Source organism: Hypanus sabinus, chromosome 12, assembly GCF_030144855.1.
Source record: "Hypanus sabinus isolate sHypSab1 chromosome 12, sHypSab1.hap1, whole genome shotgun sequence".
Classification (NCBI taxonomy): domain Eukaryota; kingdom Metazoa; phylum Chordata; class Chondrichthyes; order Myliobatiformes; family Dasyatidae; genus Hypanus; species Hypanus sabinus.
The window spans coordinates 62,846,317-62,861,104 of record NC_082717.1 but is presented as its reverse complement, the minus strand read 5'-3'; the positions used below and the strand labels follow the sequence as shown (position 1 = coordinate 62,861,104).

General features: G+C 38.9%; 1 protein-coding gene across 7 annotated transcripts in view; it reads right to left on the bottom strand.

Annotated features, from left to right (window-relative positions):
• arid1b (AT-rich interactive domain 1B) overlaps window positions 1-8,879 on the bottom strand; it is a 412,366-nt gene extending 403,487 nt beyond the window's left edge. For 4 of the 7 annotated variants that reach the window (XM_059986075.1, XM_059986074.1, XM_059986076.1 and 1 more), the window contains exon 1: window positions 6,961-8,878. In XM_059986075.1, the coding sequence (XP_059842058.1) occupies window positions 6,961-8,325 (1,365 nt within the window). In that variant the 5' untranslated portion in view covers window positions 8,326-8,878. Of the gene's footprint in view, window positions 1-6,960 lie in introns of all 7 variants that reach the window. The other 3 variants (XM_059986071.1, XM_059986072.1, XM_059986073.1) reach the window with 1 other exon arrangement.
• Window positions 8,880-14,788: the final 5,909 nt, after the last annotated feature.

The window sequence follows — 14,788 nt, the reverse complement described above, 5'->3', positions numbered from 1 at the left end:
TCAACCTATAGTTGATCATCAATAATTTGTTCAGCAATATTCAAGTTTTGGTTCTATCAGACAAACCTCAAAATACAGTGGATTCCAGTCAAAGGTTAATCAAGGTTGTCATTTCCTTAAAGAACAAAAACTCATTCAGAAAATAGCCAGGATTCCCTTTGTTTATTTGGGACACTATGCCACATAATTGGGCAGGAAACTATTGCCGAAAAGTTTCCAACTAGTATCAGTCGTGTGCACTTACATGGCTGTTAAGATACTACACCATGCTTAGAGTGAATAGTTTTTAAAATAGCATTAATTGCATGTGCTGATGTTCAAAAAGCAGTGATTTTTGTCACCAATAATTGGCAAGAAATTAAGCAATAAGATATGTCAGAAATGGCCAGGAGTGAAAATGAAACATTTCACTTCAACAAATTAGAAAGTACGAAAAATGTGAAGGCATTGACAATCATCTTGAATGTACCACTGAAAATGAAGATCTGGAGAATGAATTCATCAAAAGCATTGTCTTCATACATTGATTTTGTTCATTTACAGTCAAAAGAGCACACCATCGTACACTGGATTAATTCCTCCATCCATAACGATTAGAAACTAATATACACATTTACAGCACTTATTGTATTGTTAGGAGTTCTAATTTGTTTTGTACCTCACTTAAATACATAACTTGTTACTTCATTAAAATGGAGTTTGTCTTTTTTTAAATATAACTATTTCTATTAAGCTATGAAACTCCAACTAACTGGCCAAAATGTACTAGCCCTGTTGTGTCCCAATTAACCAGAATACACACTGCATTATAATTCTGGTCAAGACAAAAGAGCTAAATCCACCACTGAACAAGATCTTACTGGATTAGCCATATAAATGCTTCAGCAATAAATGCATGTCCGACTCTGGGTACTCTAGCTAGTGAAACACAAACTGCCTCCCCCAAAGCCTGCTACTATCAACACATGTCAGGATGATCAAAGAATTCTCTCCAATAGATAATAGACTGCAATGTCACAGCTCAAATGCAACTCAGAATAAGGTGGCCTCTTAAACATCATCTCATTCATCACTATAAAAAAAACTGCACACAGGTACAATTGTTAATATACGTACCATCAATGTGTTTTGTAGCAACTACATTGATTCTTCCCAAATCTGCAATCTTAAGAGGCTGGAGCAATACAGAAACAGGTGCATGAAAAAGCCGATGAGATCTCCCTCTAAGTTATGCACCATAACAACTTGCAAGTTTGTGTTCCACACATTACTCAGTAAAGATTTTGGTTCTCATCTTAAGATACTTTGAGATCTGTAAAGCACAGACTACAATAATTCAAGGTGCTAGTTCATTTTTTAAAAATTAAGATACAGCACAGAATAGGCCCTTCTAGTCCTTCAAGCCTTGCCATCCAACAAACCCAGATTTAAACCTAGCCTAATCATATGACAACTATGACCAATTACCCTACCAAACAGTACATTTTTGGACTGTGGGAGGAAACCCATGTGGTCACTGGAAGAACATACAAACTCTTCACACACAGCAGTGTGAATTGAACCTGGGTCATGGATACTGTTAAGTGTTGCGCTAATCACTGTGCTACCATGCCTCCCCAATTTACAATGACATTTAGGGATGAGTACCATATGCTGAGAATGCCCAGACCCTGCACTAAAATAAAATGTTGCTATCAATAGGCAATGTTATGTGGAGCATTATCCCCTCATGAATGTTTCCTTTTTCATTCATTTTCAGCTGTACTTTCTTTCCAATGAAAGAGGAAAGAAAAGGAGCTCAACCAATCTGAATCAGCCAAACTTCCCACCTTTTGCACCAGTATGAAATCAAAGCCACTTCAGAAGCTAGTGATAATTTAGAAGAACACTCAACATTAGAAAGGGAGGGGGGGGGAAAATCACAACTCAACTTTGCAGAAGAAAGCTCCTGCATATCCAACTATATACAAAAAAATCCTTTTTGGTGTTGAACAATCATAACAGCATAATAATGAAAACATTTTCTCTGAAAGCTAATGATTTTTGATTTGTCAGTCAATTTATGAGGTGTCAATCTAAGGAAATGTAGTTTCCTCACTTTTAAAGACTCCGTTTAAATACATTCCCTTTGCAAGGAAACATTCTCCTATGTCATACCAGTAGGCATGCTCACTTAATTTGCGAATATGTTTAGTTCATCATAGGAGCATCAGATAAATTTACAATAATTCACAATAATGTCACTTCAACATAATTTTTCTGGAAGGAGTTTCTGACTACCATTCACCAGATAGATGTTTCGAGTACTACACCACCAGCTGAGGCAAATCTCAGTAGCGACCGAATCTTCAACCAAGATTAGCCTCTCAAAAATGAACCCAGACCAACCAACTGAATGAGTCATTGTCCTGATCAGCATGAATCAAATCCCAAGGTGAAACAGTTACCAAATGGGCCATGAGGTGAAACTCATTTCCAGCAACAACAAAAAAATTATGCTTCCTTGAGAAGGTATATTAACATGCAAATGCAATACAAGTACAGGAATACAAGGCAGCTTTAAGCAAATGGAGTGGTCCATTTTTACAGTATCTACTTAGCACGACCAACTAAGCCTATTAAAACACAAGTCTTAAAGCATCAAAATTTTCCTTCAACAGATCTTTTGGTGAAACAGAGAGAGAGAAAAAAAAAAAGCCAGGTATGTCACTTTGAACTAGATCATTAAATTAAAAGGCATGACGAGCAGTTCATGCTTTGCTGTTCTGCCATTTTATTGGCGTTCTTTCTGCTTCACAGAACTTGAACAAGATCATTCCTTTCACAATAATGTCAGGACAGCATAAATTATATAATTCCCTAAATTTAAAAACATTTGAACCCTAGTTCCTCATACAGGGGGAAAAGGTGTAGCTTTTGGTCTCAAGGAACACACAAGCAAGCCAAATCCATGAACTAGCCAACCCATCAATATCCATTTATGTCATATGCCACCTAAGTAACTTAAAAATATTCCATCACTTTTTCCAATCTCACTGTGTTATTTTTTGTGGCAAGATGCTAGATGTGGCAAATGAAGGATTCCTTTTGTATCCCCCACATTAAAATGCAGCTAGTAAAACAAGCTTAGACAGAGTAACTTGAATTTATTATGGAGCAAGAGACTGCAGATGCTGGAATCTGGAGAAACAAAATTTGCTGGAAGATAGTTCTGATGCAGTGTTTCAACCTTTCTTTCCACAGATGTTGCTTGACCCACCAAGTTCTTCCACCTGAATTTACTGTGCCATGACAAGCAGTCTTTTGATTACTTCCAAATGCTTGAAGTTCAGCAAAATAAAACACATCGGAAACCTAATCTCGCCTCCTCGCCTGAAGCAGGTGGTAAAAAGTAACAGTCCACCTTCTCTCTAGCCAACATCTCCAACAGCTCACTAAGCAATGGAGGAGACAAGGAGGACTACATTGGTGACAAAGTAATCTGGGTTCTGTATTCTACAGTGATAAATCCCTGGCTGTGCAGTTCAGTCTTAAAACACTTAAGCAGCACTTCCATCTAATTTATTGACATTGCAGTGTACAAGGTCAATGGTACCATATCAGTTAATAACTATAATGTTGTATTTCTAGACTTGACCACACCATCTGACAAATGCCTGAAAATTCCCTAAAAGACTACCAATGCTTCCCCTGAAAACTCTACACCACATATGGTAATTTCAGGAAAATAAAGACATTTAGGCCAAGGCAAAGAACACAAGCATAAACATTTATTAAATTTTAACACCTCATTCTTTTTTTATATTTTCCATGAGTCCCATTGCTCTCCGTTGTCTTCTTCCACACTTCCTTTACATCTTCCCTTCTGATCCTGAAGAATCTGTCCTCAGCTTCATCGTCCTGCATCTCACTGCTTTCCAACATAACAGCCTTCCACCACCTTCAGCTTACCAATTCCCAATAACTTAAAATGCATTTAATCAAAGACATTAACCATTACTTACTCCACAGTTGCTGTAGGATCTGTATAAATTTAGTTTTTATAATCTGTGGAAAAAATGCATGTTCTGATGCACCTCATGCATAAACATACATAATTATGATGACACAACAGCTCAGCCTATTAGACTTCTAAGACCATAGAATTATGCACTTCTATTTATGCTTATTCTCTCCCAAAACCTACACCACAGTCTTAATTATACCCAAATAGGGATAAAAACAGGAACCCAGAAACCTAACCAAGAGGTCAATCATCCTGTGCTTTTCTCACACACCTCCTAGTGGCCAATGCTGGAACCAGTTTTCCAAATTGGTTTACTTACAGGATACAGGAAGAAAAAAAAGCAGCAGAGGCTTTCAAAAATGTTTGTTTGTTGTTTAAACAAATTACAGAAGACAGCAGATTCATACAAGATATAGCCAATAGTTACACACCAGAAACCAGTACAACTGCACCATGAACGGTCCCAAGCCTGGCTTTGAAAAAGAGGGTTGGGCATGGGACTAACAACCCTATTCCTTTTTTTAAAAAGTGTTATAGAAACACCTAAAGTTTCAAAGACCTCATCCCTAGGAGATAAAAAGATACACAAAGAAAATGGGCTACAACTTGAAAGACAGGACTCTGGCGAGCTACTGTCAACAGTCTATGCCCCAGTAGGGATTACGGTCTCAAAGCAGTTTTTAGCCAAAAATTCCATCTTTTCCTACTCCGATGAGAAATTTCCCCAAATATAACAGTTATAATTCAGAATGCAAGCCAACATTGTTAAAATATTCCCCTTAGATGCACACAATCAAAATTAATGCAGTATAATTATTTCAGATGCCTGTTATGAAGCAATTTCTTCCAATACTTTGAAAAGTCTACACTTCAATTAGATCTGTGATAATGGCACACATTTTAATCCTAATTATAGATAGAGTACCTGAAGGGAACACATTATTCAGTTGTTTCTGGAAAGACTTAAAAAGCAACAAATTTGCAACTTTTGTTATGTAATTAATTGGAAATGTCCAGACTTCAAAACAAGCCCTTCAACTAGATTACTGCTTTCAACCTAGTTCAGTCAGATGCACTGGTTTAAGAACAACAACAAAAAAATCACAATTAAGCTTCTGTACCCTAATGCGTTCTTTTCTGATATAAACAGAGCAAGTGAACAACATTTGATAGTATGATTTTGCATTACCAATTTGTTAATCTTCCTTTCCAAAAGAAATTACATTTAAAGCAAGATCCTGGTGGCATGTAGATAAATGATTAATTTGTATATTTGAAAAAAATTGTTTATAGTTTTAAAGTACTCTTCCACAAAGATACACATTCAATCGCAGGTACCTCCCTCCATTGCTACTTGATTGACAGTCTCATGTTAAACACTGGAAAGACAGACTCCTACTGTAAAGAATGAATTAGAGCTTAATTTTCTTTTTAAATCCTTGTCCTCTTCCCTCATGCAGGGCAACATACTGCAAGCAACAGTCACTCTTCAACATCTGTCAGAAATACTGTAAATTAAAGACGATGTGCAAGCCAAACAATTACTGAGGAAGTCATCACAATATCTTAGCCTACTGAATCCTCACTGACTTTCAGCTTTCTGTTACAAATTGAAATCACTCATGGCACTAAGTTACAAACAATATTTTGTAACTACATGTAACTTTGTAATTATATTCTAAACAGTATTCAACAGGAACTAATTTTAATACTTCTATCTACACTACTGGATAACCAGTGAGAAATGAATAGCTCCAGAACATTCAATGCAAAATTTGAATTGTTATATACTTGGCATTACAATAATGGACATGGAATCAAAAACATCTATAGGTGTATTTATAATTGCTAAACAATCAGCATGCAATATTTAGGACTGTTTTGAACCAGTACAAAGGAACCTTTTTAGTACTGAATATATAATTTCATGAACTACTCTAATTTACCTATAATCAATAAGCTTATAAACAGTTAAATTCTTCAGTTATGGAGAACAGGTTTTGAAACATACGGAACAATCTAAGGCTGTTACATGAAATTACTAATGTTTATAATTAACACTTGATTTTACTAAATTTGCACAAGCTGTTGTTTATTGCAGAAGGTTATAAATATTTTTTCAACAGCTTGATTTTAAACAAATTAATTTTGTTCTGATATCTACCATTCCTGAAAGCAGTTAAATTAAAAATAATTTAACTGATTTTATTACTCGTGAAACAAAAGTACATTGCCATCCCTTTAAAAAAGGTTTTGAAATACAGGAGAGGAGGGATCTTTTAATTTTTTCTCTATTATCTAAGAGGTGTGTGGATTTGCAGTGGGAAAGGTGCTGGCTGTGGATTTGTGATTGTAACGCTCAACAACTTGTATTTACATCAGCACTGATAAATGCCCAGTGGTGAGTGTGAGAGCCAATCAGATGGCAGATTAGATGTCAACTCGGAGGCAGCTGTCTGGAGACTCGATTCCAGGCCTTTTACCTCCACAATTCAAATTGCAAACCTTGCAAAATAAGTTGTGAAGAGTCGAGTGCGAACTGAATGGAGCTGCCAGTTTTCACACATCACGAACCAGAAACAACCTGAGCAGGCTAAAGGGCAAAAATACTGCACACAGACACACAGAAAAAAGGGTGGGGTCAACAAAAAGACAGCTGTTTGAAATAATAGAGAAAATTTAGCAGGTTTATTTAAGAAAGATGTAACAAGAGGATTTCCTTTCCACCATCTCACAAGCAGCGGAGTAGATGTCTAGGTCGTTCATTTTGGGGAACGAGGGGCTAAATTAAGCACGATACACCGACGCCCCTGCAGCAGGGGTTTACATCAAAACCCGGGGCAGAGTCAACAAAACTTCCTAGCAGACAGCAAGGGCCCAGTCCCCGACCATCAGCTCCTTTCTAATGTCCTCCAACACCGACACTCTCGCACTCACACCAAGGCCACCTTTACCTGTGCCCTGCCCAGAGCCTGAGCCGTGCTCCCGGGACTCATAGCCGGGTGGCTGCGGGTTTGTCCAACTGCCGCTCCGCCGCCGCCACCTCCTGCCCAGGCTTGGCTGCTCCCTACTCCGTACTGAGAACCCATGTCGCTCCCTTTGAGCGAGGCCTGCGAAGCACCGGGGTTGCTGTAGTCCGGGAAGCCGTATCCCCTCATGGGGCTAGGGGAGGTCAGGAGCTGGTTGAGGGTTGGCGTGGCTCCCGAATGCTGGCTCTGACCGGAGTAGCGCTGAAAGGCCCCGGCCAAGGGCGGCTGCTGTTGCTGCGGCGGTGGCTGCTGCTTGCCGGAGTGATGGTGGTGGTGGTGCCCACTGCCGCTGTTGCTACCTCCCATGCTGTTCGCCCTGGGCGAGCTCATCATGCCGTAGCCGGGGCTGCCGTAGGGTGGCCTGTAGCCCGAGTAGTTATTGTAGTTGTTGGAGTAGCCGTCGTGCGAGTTGTGTAGCGGGCTGGCGCTCAGTTCCAGGTTGGTGGAAGGGTGAACGCCGAGCCCGGGGCTTTGTTGTCCGCCATGTTGATCGAAGTAAGGGCCGGGCCCGGGGCCTGCTCCTGCCGCCGTCGCCGGCCCCGCTCGGTAGTAATTATAGTCGGCAACGCCCGCCTGGTTGTTTGGTCCCGCGGCTGCCGGGTGTTCGTACCTCTGGTCACCCATTTTGAGCAGCTCGTCGTCGGCCTTGTGACTGTTGCCGTTGCCCTGGCTATCGGCGGTTAAGAGGCTGTTGTTGTCTTTGCCGCCGCCACCTCCATGTTGAGTGTCTGCGCCGCCGCTTCCTTCTCCTTGGTGATGGGGGGCGAGCAACAACTCAGCACCGCTCGCCTTCACTTTGTGATTTGGAATTATCCCCGCCTCGCCGGCGGCCGAAGAAGACGACGACGACGACGAGGAGGAGGAGGCGGTGGATGCCGAGGAAGGCGAGGCCGAGGCGGGTTCTTTGTGCGCCGGCTCGGGGTTCGGGTTGAGGCTGGGGTTGGACCCCGAGCCTCCAGCTGCGCCGCCGCCGCCGCCACTGTTGTTGTTAGCCGGGCCTGAGGAGTTGGCCATGTTGAGCTCGCCGTGGTGCTGCTGCTGCTGGAGGTGGTGGTGAAGGTGGTGGTGGTGATGGTGGTGACGGGGATGGTGATGATGATCAACGCTGTTGAGATTCAAGCCGCCGCCGCCGCCGTCACCACTGGAATCTCCGGGCAGTCCTCCTCCCGCAGCCGGAGTGGGAGCCGCCGGCTTTCCGTTGTTGATGGTGTCGGGGTCGCGGCTGCCGGGGCTACCGCCGCCGCTGTTACTGTTGGCCGGAGCTGCTGCTACTTGAGCGGCCATGATCATCTCTGAGAGAATCAGGCAGAGAGGGAGAGCGAGAGAGGAGGGAGAAACACACAGACACGTCTGCTTCTTCTCTTCCTTTTACACCCGATCATTAAATATTATTAAAAAGGGGAAAAAAACTCGTCCTCCTCCAGATTGAAAGCAAGAGAGAAGGGGAAAAAAGGCTCAGGCTCTCTTTTGTTGCATGGGTGATTATTATAATATATTACATTGTTTTCCTCTTCCTATTTTTGTTAAATAGATAGGAAACTTTCTCCAAATCTGTTTTAAAAATCAAACTTTCCTTTCCTCTCTAACCCGGATATGGGTAAATACATGTCTAGCTGAGCCTCTGGCCCAGCATGGCATGAGCACTCCAACAACTATTATCCATTCGTCTTATTATTACACATCAACTCGAAAACACGGGCTGGAGCATACTACTCTCACTCATGCATACAATAAGCTATTTAAACATATTAATCTTTAAATACATTTTTAAACTTTCATTTACTTAGCAGAATTTTAATTTTTATTTCAGACAAAACGTGCAACATCTACATTCTATTGAAATTGATACTGAACATAGTTAAATATAATTATCAATAAGATCTCATTTTAATTCTCATTATATTAGAAATAATCTTTGTTCCATTGTCTGTAATAACAATAAAATTAACTCGTTCATTTTTGTTTATGTAATCTTGCATAAAAATTAAATTTATTGTTAATATATTTTCTATGCTGAATGCAGTTGAGTCAAAGCTTTGGCTATCTACCAAGCCAAAGTGCACAATTACCTTCAACAACTTTAAAACTTGGTTTTCAAATTCGAAAACACCAGCATAATTATTAATGTATTAATAATGATACACCCTGCTACGATTTATTTATATGCAAGTCCATTTTAATATTTTTTAACATCCAACCAAAATTATACTCATTCTATTAATTGTTGAGAATGCAATTGTTAAAGTATTGTTTGGGAAAAAAACTAAATTGAAGTTTATTTCTTTCGTTATTTTATTTTCCAAAAGTGGCCACCTTTTCTTTTAAATTGCGTGTGCCAGAATACTCCAGTCCAGTTCTTTGCTCTCTCCCTGCCCCGGGTTCAATCTATTTCTCTCTAGCCTCAGAGTTAGACATAATCACAGGATCACTGGATCCTTACGCTATTAACTTATACACATCTGCCAACATCCAAATCAAAACTCTGCCAGCAAAAAATATTCACCCTAAAACCACCTATCCCAGACTGATGTGGCAACTCAGATCTAAGAAAGGGGGTTAAGAAAAATCCTGCAAAAAATAGCAGGGACTATTTTCTCTAATGTGTCCTTTCCTTCAATGTAATGAACAACATTCCTAGGTTGAAGCATTCTCTGCTCTGCTCAGTGCCTATTTGCTGTTCCTCTATACTCCCTCTGGAGATCTTTTTACATTGAAAACAAATGTGAAAAATCGTTATTTTTAATCTAAAATTGCTTTATGATATATATTTCCAATTAGTTTACACTGACACTGTAACCAATTTCAGAAGTTTTCAGTCAGATCCTAATAGTCTTTTTCATTTACTTAATGAAAGGGAGTTGCTTGCAATTGCTTCACACGCATCAATAGTTGTCAGTAAAATCAAACTGACGTCAGCCCGGGGTAAAAGATATGTCCCTTTTGTTCTCCCTTTTCTCAATTTGCAATCAAATAATCCCGACGTTTGCAAAATAAACCCTCATTGCAAATAAATTTGAAGTTTGTAATAGTGATTCAGCGTTTTTTGTGTAAAAATAAAATGGTTGTTGAAGTCTTTCTGATCTTTCTGTCTCCCAGCGTCAGTTGGGTTCAGTTATGCCGGAAGGTTAGTTGCAAATCCTGGTTGATCTGATATTCGATCAAAAGAGGCAAGGGGCAAAGAAAAAGCTTTTCTTTACTAATTGATGGGCTCATGATGCCCAGAACACTTTTATATATGGCATTTTAAATAAGATGAGAAGCTATGCAGATTTTCAATGAAATTTAAGCCAATTAATAAATAACTAGCGAGCAGTATTTTTCGGAGGGAGGAAACTAATTTCTTCAAACACCCACATTATGGTTTGTTGTCTTACTTCATGCTGAAGCGCGGAAGTAAAACTGATTGCTTTGGCAGTACAAGATTTTTATAGAACTTCAAAAGAATTTAAATAGCGTTTTAAAAAAACAATTTCAAATGCAATTTAAAGCTTCAACTGTTATATTTACAATTGTAACCTGGCATCAATGTCCAGAGCCCTGTCTGACCGACATTTAAAGGGATAGTTTGAGAAAATGTTTGTACTTGAAGGTGGACTGTTTATGAAGCTAACTTGGAAGTGAATTGTTGGTAAATTATTTAGACCAATGTAAAAATAACTTTTGTTAAGATTATATTACAATGTACATAAGGGGGAAAATTTCAGTGGTAATATAAAGTGAATCTTATGAATAAGTGTAATAAGGGACCCTCTGTACCATGACAGCAGAATAATTTGTGATGCAATGAATGATTATCTTTCTGAATATTCTGCAATTTATGAGCAATTTGTATAAATTAATATATATTTGTAAAATAATGATTTAAACAAGTCTGAAACAACAAACATTTACACCAGCCCATGGTATTTTAGAAACCATGATTATAGAGTTATATAGCACAGAAACATGCCCTTCAGCCCAACTTGTCCATGCTGCCCAGGATGTCTTCCTGAGCTAGTCCTATTTGCCTTGTTTGGTTAGTATCTCTTTATACATTTCTTCATTGTCATTATTGCAGGATCTGAATTGGAGAGAGTCAGTAGTTTTAAATTTCTTGGTTTCAACATATCAGAGGTTCTGTCCTAGGACAGCATATTAGTGACATCTCACAAAGAAGGCATGGCAGTGCTTCTACTTTCTGAGAAGTTTGAATAGATCCGGCATGTCACCAAAGGCTTTGAGAAAGTCTTCGATAGTTGCACAGGAGAGAGTATCCTAGCCAGTTGCACCATGGCTGGTATGGAAACACCAATGTCCAGGAATGAAAACGGCTGCAGAAAGTGGTACATACAACAGGTCCATCACAAGCAGAGCCCTTTCCAACATTTACATGGAGCACTGCTGCAAGAAAGCAGCACCCTTCAGCCCCTACCATTCAGGCCATGCGCTCTTCTCACTGCTACACACCACCAGATTCAGGCATAGTTATTACCCGACAAAAACTGAGATGGATAACTGCATTCACCACTACTCTGAATTGGTGTACAGAGTCATTTTCAGAGAGTCTTTACAACTCATGTTCTCATTATTATGTTTATTTGCACAGTTTGTCCTTATTTGCACATTGGTGTAGGTCAGTCTTCATTGATGTGCAATTTTTCAAAAAATTCTGTTGTATTTTACCCTGTAAATGTCTCCGAAAAAACTAAACTTAGTGTATAGTAACATAAATGTACTTTAATAATAAACTTACTTTGAACTTTGAATTTTTATCCATGTACCTTTCCAAATATCTTAAATTTTGTAATTTTACCCACCTGTACCACTTCCTCCGGCAGCTCAATTCATATATCCATTATCTCCTGTCTGTAAGAAGTCCCCTTTAAATGCTTCAGCTTTCATCTGAAAATGTTTTAATGTTAAATTTTAACTTTAAAGTTATGTTTTAAAAGTGTAAAATGAAAAATAAACAATGTATCTTGTAAGGAAAAAATGTGAGCTCTGTAAAATGTACGAAATATTTATGTAATGCATCACATTTATAAATTTATATAACATTTCCTGAACCTGTTGTTTACAATATTTATACTGTATCTGTATCCCAAGGTGTTTCACAGAGACAAAATTTGATTGAGGGAATGCAGACAGTTTTAGTTGAAGAAACAGGTTTTAAGAAATGGCTTGAGTATTACAGATTGATAGAAAAGCTTGCTGATTTAGCAGAGGAATCCAAAAGATTAGGTCCACAGTCCACTGACCATTACCAGCAATTGCGGGGAGTGGAGAATAGAAATACACATTGGAGGTCACATTGAAGGACCACCAAGGGCTTGGACAATGGGAGTTCTTCAAAGGCTCTACAAAAAGAGGAAGGATTTGAACTTAACAGTAAATTTTAACTTTTGTGTATACTTTCGTGTCTTAATGAATGTATGAGACAGCATCAAATAAATCCAATAGGTAGTTTGTAGGGTGTCCTAAAAATAAGGCTCTATGTGCAGATTGGGTCTCTAAGGACTTGAGACAAACTGAATGTCTGTGAAACTCTTGCATTATTGAGGAGCAGGCACACCACATGACTCTGTAATCCAATCGGATCATAGCATAAACACAGACAACTATAGATAAGGAAGGATATCCATGCTTAAAAAATGCATTGCAAACTACTGTCTTTCGTTTGAAGCATTGGCAAAATAACTAAGAACAATAAATTTAATAACTTCCTGTGAGCCTTTTTGATCTTCTTACAGGTTTGATGCTGAATCAATGTTAGGGATGTTTAGTTTTGAATTTGAACTCAGAAGGTTCTGTTACTTTGTCACACTTGGTCTACATGAACCATTTAGATTTTGTTGCCTGCTTCAGCTGAGTTTCTCTTGGACCCGCAATTGCCTGCTATCATGCCTACCTACTTAAGTAAACTAGATGGGCTGTGAACACAAATGCTACTATTTTGTTGGAAGTGCGTTTTCCTGATTGGTACTGTAATGAAGTTTTGACACAACTGTTTCGGTTGGAACCCTGAAAGCCAAACTTGGTCAAATAAGACTCAAGCATTTTCTCTATCTTATTTTCATCGAAATATCAGCAAATGTGTATCCCATGGTAGTATAAGGAGTTGATTCAATCTCAGGTTTACTCTTTCAGATCCTGTTGGAGACGGTAGTTACTCAGAGGAGTGCTGTCAAAGACAGGAGCGTGGTACTGCAAGTTGCTCGACTACATAGGGGAAAGGAAGAAACATGAGGGAGCAATAGAGACCGTTTCAGCAAAGATGAGAGAAATATTCCAACAGAGGGGACTGCTAATACTGCTGGGAATGGTTTAAGTTAACTTGGCGAAGGGTGGGAGGATAGAGGATAGAATCAGAAATGAGAAAAGCCAAGATGGAACCAAAAGGTCGCAGTTCAGGTGAAGATGCATTCTAGAAGAGTGCAGGAAATGACAAGAAGAGTTTATCAAGGAGGGCAGAGTATACAAGCGTGAAACCACATCACCAAATAGTCAGACGCAGGAAGAAAATTATAGGTATGAAATTACAAGTAAAAAAAGCAAGAAGAAATGTGGATGACAGTTTACAGTAGATTAGGTCAGTATAAGGATTTTACTGTTCAGTGAAAATGAAAATGATATAACTAAGTTTCCTTTACAATGCATGTATATGAATGCACAGAGTGCTGTAAATAGTTCAGTGAACCATAATCAAAGATATAATGAGATACCATTAGCAGAAACTTGCTAAAAATAAGGCTATGACTGGACACTAAGTATTCCTGGATTGAAAGTGTTCAGGAAGGATAGAAGAGAAAGTAGAAGGGTAGTAGAACTGATTCAAGCTAATAATGTAGGTGCTGAAGCAGAGCAGCAGTGGAGGGGGCATGACTCTGCTGGCTGTTTCTGTATGTCACTAATATAGGAGCAGTATTAAGGAACAAATATGCAGGGAGATTACAGAAGTAGTAGTTGATAATCACAGACTTTAATTACCTTTGTGTAAAGTTGGATATTAATAGTATCAAATGCAGAGAGGTGAAGAGTTTCTAAAATGTGCTTTGGATCATTTTCTAATACATTTCTGGCCCAATAACAAAGGGGCCATTACCAAATCTGATACTAATGAATGAAGTGGATCAAATGCATAAAGTTTCAATGTAAGAAAATTTGGGAGATAGTGATCATATTGTCATAAAATTAGGTTAGCTAAAGAAAAGGAGTAGCAATCCAAAGTAAAAATATATGTTTTCTAAATTTTATTGTTAATTGTGTTTTAATTTTTTTTGTTAGAAGGGCAAATTTCAATGAGATGGGAGTGAATTTGGCCCAGGTAAGGTGGAACCAAAGGTTGGCAAACAAAAAATAAGAACAATAAGCAGCCTTCAAAGAAGAAATGTTTCAGGTATAGGTGAGGCATGTTCCCATGATATTTACAAGAATGAGATGCAGCTGCAGGGATAGATTAGAGAGTTGAATCTGGGACTGTTTTCTATGGACAAGAGAAGATGGAAGGAAGATCTGACAGAAGTATGTAAAATTATGAGAAGTCTGGTCAAAGTTAGATTGTTCCTATCAGTAGAAGTATCACATCGTAGAATTCACAGGGATAAATTAAAGGGAAAGAAAATTATGAGGAGCATGAAGAAAAACTTTTTCTACAGAGTGTGTGGTTGAAATCTTGAATGTGCTGCCTGCTGATGTGGAGAAGACAGTGATCACTATGGCCTTCAAGGGAGAATTGGCTAACTATATGTTGAGGAAAAATACTTGAGTTTATCAA